Source organism: Cervus elaphus, chromosome 18 (assembly GCF_910594005.1).
Source record: "Cervus elaphus chromosome 18, mCerEla1.1, whole genome shotgun sequence".
Taxonomy (NCBI): domain Eukaryota; kingdom Metazoa; phylum Chordata; class Mammalia; order Artiodactyla; family Cervidae; genus Cervus; species Cervus elaphus.
The window spans coordinates 118,013,642-118,023,141 of record NC_057832.1 but is presented as its reverse complement, the minus strand read 5'-3'; the positions used below and the strand labels follow the sequence as shown (position 1 = coordinate 118,023,141).

At 40.6% G+C, this 9,500-nt stretch overlaps 1 protein-coding gene across 1 annotated transcript; it reads right to left on the bottom strand.

Annotated features, from left to right (window-relative positions):
• Nucleotides 1-404: 404 nt before the first annotated feature.
• LOC122674853 (GTPase IMAP family member 7-like) lies at nt 405-9,221 on the bottom strand. The gene is made up of 2 exons (XM_043873443.1): nt 9,100-9,221; nt 405-2,362 (listed from the first exon to the last, which is right to left on the bottom strand). Exon 2 carries the CDS (start codon nt 2,323-2,325, stop codon nt 1,441-1,443), a length of 885 nt encoding a protein of 294 aa, XP_043729378.1. The 5' UTR covers nt 2,326-2,362; nt 9,100-9,221; the 3' UTR covers nt 405-1,440.
• Nucleotides 9,222-9,500: the final 279 nt, after the last annotated feature.

The following is a 9,500-nucleotide window of genomic DNA, read 5'->3' as shown; positions in this document are numbered from 1 at the left end:
GGTATGTAGATTCATCTCTGGGCTTTCTATTTTGTTCCATTGTTCTATATTTCTGTCTTTGTGCCAGTACTATACTGTCTTGATGACTGTGGCTTTGTAGTAGTCTGAAGTCAGGCAGGTTGATTCCTCCTGTTCCACTCTTCTTTCTCAAGATTGCTTTGGCTATTCGAGGTTTTTTTGTATTTCCATACAAATTGTGAAATTATTTGTTCTAGTTCTGTGAAAAATACCGTTGGTAGCTTGATAGGGATTGCATTGAATCTATAGTTTGTTTTGGGTAGTATAGTCATTTTCACAATATTGATTCTTCCAATCCATGAACACAGTATATTTCTCCATCTATTTGTGTCCTCTTTGATTTCTTTCATCAGTGTTTTATAGTTTTCTATATATAGGTCTTTCCTTTCTTTAGGTAGATATACTCCTAAGTATTTTATTCTTTTTGTTGCAATGGTGAATGGTATTGTTTCCTTAACTTCTCTTTCTGTTTTCTCATTGTTAGTGTATAGGAATGCAAGGAATTTCTGCGTGTTAATTCCATAAACTCTTAAATTCATTGGCATTGTGTGTGAGGACAGGTGGGAGCCAGGAGTGCTGGGCAATGAGCTTCAGAGACATTTAATTGTGGTTGATGCTCACTCCTTAACAAACCATCCCCAAACTTAGTGGCTTAAAACAACAGCAATCATTTATTTTTCTTATGAATTTGCAATTTGGGTAGGACCCCATGGGAATGGCTCATCTTTGCTCTTTGCAGTTTCATCAGTTGGCAGCTAGAGAATTCACTCTGTGTTGCCTCACTTGCATGGCCAGCAAATGGTTCTGGCTGGCGGATGAAGTATCATCCAGGGACTGGGTCAGTGACTTCAGATCCTCTTCATGGGGGTGACTTGGCTTCTACTTGAGCTTCCTCACAACATGGTGGGCAAATTCCAAGGGTAACCACCGCAGGAGAGCAAGGAGGCATTTTTCCCTATCCAACCTTAGAAGTCACATGGTGTTGCTTCAGCCACCCACTATTTCTCAAAGCAGTCACAAAGTCCATTCAATTTCAAGGTAGGGGACATAGACCCATAACTCAATGGAGAGAGTAAGGCTAGACTGTGAGAAGAACTCAGAAACAAGATATGGTTTTAACCATCTTAGGAAAATACAAAGCACCATATTAACAAGAAAGAGATTCCCTGGTGGCTCAGACGGTAAAAAGTCTGCCTGCAATGTTGGAGACCTGAGTTCCATCCCTGGGTTGGGAAGATCCCCTATAGAACGAAAGGGCAAACCACTCCAGTATTTCTGCCTGGAAAATTCCATGGACGGAGGAGCCTGGCAGGCTACAATTCATAGAGTTGAAAAGAGATGGACACGACTGAGCGACTTCACTTTTACTTTCATATTAACAAGCTATAGTAAACTGAGAAGTAAAAATAAAATTACAGTACATTACTTCCACAAAATTTGCCATATTTCTGAAAGCATGTTTTTAATCTTGTCAAAAACGGCTTGCAATATACTCTTCTCAGCTTCTTCCCTTGCATTTTTCCTTTGTTCATTATACTTCTCTGTTATCGATTTTATTGCTTTCATCTTTTCTTCTGGTGGTTTATGGGCATATTCCACTTCTACTTGTTCCATTTGCATGTTTAATGTATCAGTATAGCTTTTCATCAAGTCTTCCTCCATCTGTCTCAGCTTTTGGTCTATGTCCTTGTAAACGGGGTCAGAAAAGTAAGCTCCTCGGTTGTTCTGCACCATCTTGTCTATCAGCTCCACCAGCTCCTGCACCTGAGCTTCCTTCTCAGCCTCCTGTGTGTGCCTGCTGTTACCGAAGGCACAGTAGCGGTCTCCACACTCCTGGATGAGGCTTCGTAGGTTTACACCCGCATGCTCCAAATAGTCGCTCAGGCTCTGATCCTCCAGCTCCTCTTTGCGAGTGAACAAGATGATCATATACTTCATGGCTGCTTCCCCAAACAGATTCTTGATCAACGCCACGGTTTTCTGCTCTTCCTCTGTGTAGCGGCCCAGCCTCAGGACCAAGACGATGGCGTGAGGCCCAGGACAGGAGGCGAGGATACATCGGCTGATTTCCTTGCAGGTTTTGTCCAGGGTCTCCTTGGTGTCAAAGAGCCCTGGGGTGTCAACAACGAGAAGCTCTCTCCCTTTCCATTCCCGGGATGCTTTCTGACAAGTGGGGGTAACAGCGTGGGCTGCAATCTTAGACTCGAATACTTTTTCCCCGAGGATGGTGTTTGCAGTCGCACTTTTCCCACTTCCGGTCTTCCCGACCAGCACGATCCTCAGAGCATTGTTAGGGTTGGCAGCCATGTTTACATCAGGAGGCTCTGGGGTACCCAGACACCACCTTAAGAAAAGGAAGGAGAGGGGAAAGGGGTCAATTTAGGTAAGTAGTAACCATTCTTAAGTCTTTTTCTAACTTCCTTTGTCTCCCTGAAATTTGTAATATTCTATTATCCACATTGTTTGCAAAAGAAACAGAAAAATTAAACAGTTTAATTGCTGTTGAAAAAACGGCAAAGCAGTTTCATTATCCCCACGAAGAAGTGTCAGGTCTGTTACCAAGCCCAAGCTGTTCTGCTCACCCGCACAACAAGCCAATAAATCTGGACACGAGTTGTTGGAGCGAGGAATGATGACTTTAATCAGAAGGCCAGCAGACCAAGGAGATGGCAATCTAGCGTCTCTAAGAACCCTCTCATCTCAGTCGGGATTCAGGGTCCTTTTATATACAATAGAGAGGGAGAAGGGACTTTCAGTGGCCTCACCAATGGCAGAAGGGGACCTGTTAACTGGTTGCTGGTTAACAGTTGCTCACGTGCTTGGGAGGAGGGGCCCACTTGGATGCCTGACCAATGGCTGAGTAGGCCTGTTACAGCTGGTATCTGTCTGAATGAAGTGTGCATGGGGAGCCAGGGAGGGAAAGCCCCTTATGATTTACCATCACAGTTTCTATAATTAAAGCAGTATGATGTTGGTGCCTGAATAGAGAGAACAGCAAAGCAAAAACAGAAAATCTGGAAGTAGACCAAATTAACCACGTTATATTTATTCATATTCAATTCATTTACATTATGCAACATTTATATTCAATAAGGTAGCATCTCACATCAAGAGGAAGAAAGACAGACTAATAAGCCACATGGAGACAATCATATACAAAAAGATAAAACTACATCCATTTCCTGATGCCTTTCAAACTCCAAATAGGTTAGACTTTCCAATGTTGAAAAATCCATATAAATAATAGAAGAAACATGGATAAATCTTTGTAACCTAGAGGTCAGGAAAATATTTCTAAAATTTGAAATAGAGTAAGGAAAGAGACAGGCTTCCCTGGTGATTCAGTCAGTAAAGAATCTGCTGGCAATGCAGGATACCTGGGGGGAATATCCCCCGGAGAAGGAAATGGCAACCCACTTCAGTATTCTTGCCTGGGAAACCCAATGGACAGAGGAGCCTGGTGGGCTACAGTCAATGAAGTCACAAAAGTCAGACACAACCTAGCTACTAAACTACCACAAGGAAAGAGACACCTAAATTTGATTATATAAAAATCAGAAAGATGATGTGGGATAATAATGCTGCCATACACAAATTAAAACACAATTGTCAAACTAGGGGAAAATTTTTTCCTACTTTTATAAAAGAGGGGTCATTTCACTTTTATACAAAGAATATCTGTACAGATGGCCAATAAGCACATGAAAAGATGCTCAGTATCACTATTCAAGAAATGCAGATGAAAACTATAATGATGTATCACCTCACAGCGATGATTTGATGGCCATGATCAAAAAATCTACAATAAATGCTGGGGAGTGTGGGAAGAAAAGGGAACCCTCCTACACTGTTGGTGGGAATGTGAATTGGTAGAGCCTCTATGGAGAACAGTCTGGAAGATCCTCAAAAAACTGAAAATAGAGTTGCCATATGATCCACAATCCCACTCCTGGGCATATATCCAGACAAAATTCTAATTTGAAAACATGCATGCACCTCTATGTTCATAGCTGCTGCTGCTGCTGCTGCTAAGTTGCTTCAGTCATGTCCGATTCTGTGTGACCCTATGGACAGCAGCCCACCAGGCTCCTCTGTCCACAGGATTCTCTAGGCAAGAACACTGGAGTGGGTTGCCATTTCCTTCTCCTCTATGTTCATAGCAGTTCTGTTATAATAGCCCAGACACGGAAACAAACTAAATGTCCGTTGACAGATGAATGTATAAAGAAGATGCAGTTCATATATACAATGGGATATTACTCAGCCATAAAAGAGAATGAAATAATGTCATTTGCAACTACATGTATGAACTGAGGTGTTATCATATTGAGGGAAATTAGAGAAAAACAAACATTATATGATATCATTTGTATGTGGAATCAAAAATAAATCAAATAAACTTACTTACAAAACAGAAACAGACTAACTGACACAGAAAACAAACATGATTACCAAAGGGGAAAATCAGGAAAGAGGGACAAATTAGGTGTATGGGGTTTATGCATACATAGTAGCTGTTCAGTCCCTCAGTCCTGTCTGGCTCTTTCTGGCCCCATGGGCTGCAGCATGCCAGGCTTCCCTGTCCTTCACCATCTCCCAGAGCTTGCTCAGATTCATGTCCATTGAGTCCATGATGTCATTCAACTATCTCGACCTCTGTTGTCCCCTTCTCCTCCTGCCTTCTATCTTTCTGAGCATCAGGGTCTTTTCCAGTGAGTCGGCTCTTCCCATCAGGTGGCCAAACTTTTGGAGCTTCAGCTTCAGCATCAGTCCTTCCAGTGAATATTCAGGGTTGATTTCCTTCAGGACTGACTGATTTGACTCCCTTGCAGTCCAAGGGACTCTCAGGAGTTTTCTGCAACACCACAGTTCAAAAGCATCAATTCTTTGGCACTCACCCGTCTTCATGGTCCAACTCTCACATCCATACGTGATTACTGGAAAAACCATAGCTTTGACTATACAAACCTTTGTCAGCAAAGTAATATCTCTGCTTTTTAATATGCTATCTAGCTTGCTCATAGCTTTTCTTCCAAGGAGCAAGCATCTTTTAATTTCATGACTGCAGTCACCATCTGCAGTGATTTTGGAGCCCAAGAAAATAATGTCTGTCACTGTTTCCATTGTTTCCCCATCTTTTCGCCATGAAGTGATGGAACTGGATGCCATTATCTTAGTTTTTTGAATGTTGAGTTTTAAGCCAGTTTTTTTACTCTCCTCTTTCACCTTCTTCCTCTTCACTTTCTACCATAAGGGTGGTGTTACTGCTTATCTGTTATTGATATTTCTTCCAGTGATCTTGATTCCAGCTTGTGCTTCATCCAGCCCAGAATTTCTCATGATGTACTCTGCATATAAGTTAAATAAGCAGGGTGACAATATACAGCCTTGACATACTCCTTTCTCAATTTGGAACCAGTCTGTTTACATGCCCGGTTCTATCTGTTGTTTCTTGACCTGCATACAGGTTTCTAAGGAGGTAGGTAAGCTAGTTTGTTATTCCCATCTCTTGAAGAATTTTCCACAGTTTGTTGTGATCCTCACCATCAAAAGCTTTAGCATAGTCAATGAAGCAGAAGTAGATGTTTTTCTGGAATCCTCTTGCTTTTTGTTTGATCCAGTGGATATTGGCAATTTGATCTCTGGTTCCTCTGCCTTTTCTAAATTCAGCTTGTACATCTGGAAGTTCTTGGTTCATGTACTAGTGAAGCCTAGCTTGGAGAATTTAGAGCATTACCTTGCTTGCATGTGAAATGAATGCAATTGTGAAGTAGTTTGAACAGTCTTTGGCATTACCCTTCTTTGGTATTGGAATGAATGCTGACCTTTTGTTATATATAGTGATATGTTACATATACATATACATACCACTATATATAACATACACAAGCAACAAGAATTTACTATATAGTAAAAAGGAACTATATTCAATATCTTGTATTAACCTATAATGGAAAAAATCAGAATATATGTATGGGCTTCCCTTGTAGTTCAGTCAGTAAAGAATCTGCCTGCAGTGCAGGAGACCTGGGTTTGATCCCTGGGTTGGGAAGATCCCCTGGAGAAGGAAATGGCAACCCACTCCAGTATCCTTGCCTGGAAAATCTCATGGACAGAGGAGACTGGTGGGCTGCAGTCCATGGGGTCGCAGAGTCGGGCACGATTGAGCGACTAATACTTATTTACTAAGTTATTTACTAAGTTTACTATTTATATATATTTACTATATATATATTTACTGTATACTATATATATATTTACTATATATATAAATATATTAAATATATATTCATGTATTATATTTATATATTATTAATATATAAATATATGTTTATATATATTTACTATATACTTTATATATAATATATACTGTATAGCAGTAAAGAATGTGCCTGCAATGCAGGGGACATGGGAGATTCAGGTTTGATCCCTGGGTTAGGAAGATCCCCTTGAGGAAGGCATGGCAACCAACTCCAGTATTCTTGCCTGGAGAATTCCATGGACAGAGGAGACTGGACAGTTACAGTTCATGGGGTCGCAGAGAGTTGTATATGATTGAAGTGACTGAGCATGCACACACACATACAAACACACATATGTATAAAACTGAATCACTTGGCTATAATTATAGTTAATCAACTATACTTCAATAAAAATATTTTAGCAAACAATATTTAAAAGTAGAGAAACAAAAGACCAACAACTTGATAGAAAATGAAATAAGAGATAAGAATAAATAGTTCAAATAAAAATGTAAATATCCCTTGAATATATAAAAAGATACTAACCTTCACTTGTAATATAGAAAAACATATCAAAACATAGAAAAACTAAAATTAATTTAATATTGCACTAGGATACTATTTCTCACCTACAGGTTTGAAAAAACCCAGAAATTAGTTGGCATAATCTATTGGTAAAAGGTATAGGGGACTCCCTGGTGTCCCAGTGGTTAAGAATCTACCTTGCAATGCAGGGGATGTGGGTTCAATCCCTGGTCAGGGAACTAAGATACTACATGCCACGGAGCAACTAATTCCTCCACAACTGGAGAGTCCATGTGTCACAATGAAAGATCCCACATGAGGCAAGGAAGATCCTGCATGCTGCAACTAAGATGCAATGCAGCCAAATAGATAAAGACATTCTTTTTAATAAATAAAAGATGTAGGGGAAACATATCTTCTCCTGCATGGCTGTTGGGAATAAAAGAACAGTCTAAAACAACTAGAGGAGAAGTTAGCAAGGTCTTGTATATGTGCATTTACATACGCATTTACCCTTTTATTATCAAGCTCAATTTTAGGATTTATTCCAAAGGCACCCAACAAGAATATGGAAGAAAATTATACAGAAAGCTCTGTGTGTGTGTGTGTGTGTGTGTGTGTCTGTGTGTCTGTGTGTGTGTCTGTGTGTGTGTGTGTGTGCTCAGTAATGTTCAGCTCTTTGTGACCCTATGGACTGTAGCCTCCCAGGCTCCTCTCTCCTTGGAATTTTCCCAGCAAGAACACTGGAGTGGGTTGCCATTTCCAAGGGATCTTCATGACCCAGGAATTGAGCCCACGTCTCCTGCATCTCCTGCATTGGCAGGCAGATTCTTTACCACTGGGCCACCTGGGAAGCCCACAGAAGTCTGTTAATTGCACCACTATTTGAATCTCAGAATACCAAAAACCTATTAAATGCCCATCATTCGGGTAGGCACCTGGTTGAATTAACTAAGGCATATTCACACAGTGAAGCACTGGTCAACTGAAGAAAAAATGAGGTATATCTTTATATCCTAGTATGGAGACATCTCCAGGATATAGCACTAAGCAGAAAAAACAAAGAAGAAAATAATGTACAGTTTACTAGCATTTCTCTAACAAGGAAGAATGTGACCTACATATATGAAATGTAATACATATATTTTTCATTCATCTGTAAAAACAATGGCCGAATAACCTGAAAGCTAAAAAAGCAAAAAAGTTACTTATATGGGTATGGGAAGAAGAGGAGGGAGAGGACAGGAACAGAAGCTGGGAATCGGACTTGTTTGGATATACTTATATTTCATTGATTTGATCTTAAAACCATATAAATAGTTTACATAATCATACAGCAAAAATTATATTTAAAAGCCTACTAAAAATCAAAAGCAAATGAAACAAACAAGCCTAATTGTATTTTGTGTGGTGAATGAACCACACAAAAAATTGTTCCAAGAGACTTGATAACGCAGTCATTTCTCTGTCCATCTCCAGTGGGATATACTTTAAGTCCTCCCAACCCTTGCCCCAAAATATCTGAAAAAATTTTCAGGAATCATATTCTTCATTGTGTGTGTGTGTGTTTGTATAGTTCTGAAGTCCACTGGAAAGACATCAAAACAATGATAAGCCCAGTAGAAATGAGTACCCTTAGTGCCAGACTGCAGTCTTCAAATGCCCATTTCCTGCCAAAAAATTAGTTGATTTACACATACTGCAATATGAGCTTCCCTGGTGGTTCAACAGTAAAGAATCTGCCTGCAATGCTGGAGACCCAGGTTTGATCCCTGGGTCAGGAAGATCCCCTGGAGAAAACAGCAACCCACTCCAGTATTCTTGCCTGGGAAATCCCGTGAACAGAGAAGCCTGGCGGGCTATAGTCCATGGAGTCATAAAGAGTTAGACACAACTTAGTGACTAAACAACAGTTGTACTGCAATATAAAATAACAATTAAATTTTTTAAAAAGATTTAGACTGAGTGGTCTTTAAATTGCCTTCCAACTCTAAAGACCTTGGGGACACATTTCCTATTAAAAGAAATGTCTAGGTTATCAAGTGTACTCAATGTCTATCCCAACAACAGCTGGATGGAACGTGCAGTATTCAGCAAAAGGTTGTCACATTAAAATGAGATGCATGGACAATATGTTAACAGACATCCTTACTCCCCTCCCTACCGCCACCTCCCCGCTCTGGCAGCATCCTCCTGACTTGTTTGCACAGCACCTGGCCCCTTCTCAGGCCAGAATCCACGCCCTTCCCAGGCTCCCCTATCCTACTCTCCCTACAGCTCTGTCTCCCTGGGATCTTTTGTCAGCTAGGCTCACCTGATTTAAGGACTTGATGAGCTGTCCGGTTTCCTCCAGAGAAGCTGTTTGAGCCCCTGCGTTTGCTCTAACTGCTGCACCTCTGAGACCTCAGAGCCAGGAAGCAGAGTGGGTGCGGCCAGTGAAGAAACTGTTTTTTTTTTTAAAAAGACAGAAATGTTGCCCCATAATTTGGTGGGTGCTTCAGTTTTGCCAGGTTGAAAGCTTTTTCTCCATGTGCCAGCTATCACACCAGAATGTCGAAAGTTTTATTTGCTGTTTGGGTTATAGTAAAGTGAAGTGAAAGTGAAAGTCACTCAGTCATGTCTGACTCTGCGACCCCATGGTCTATACAGTCCATGGAATTGTAAGCCCATGGTCTATACAGGCCATGGAATTCTCCAGGCCAGAATACTGGAGTG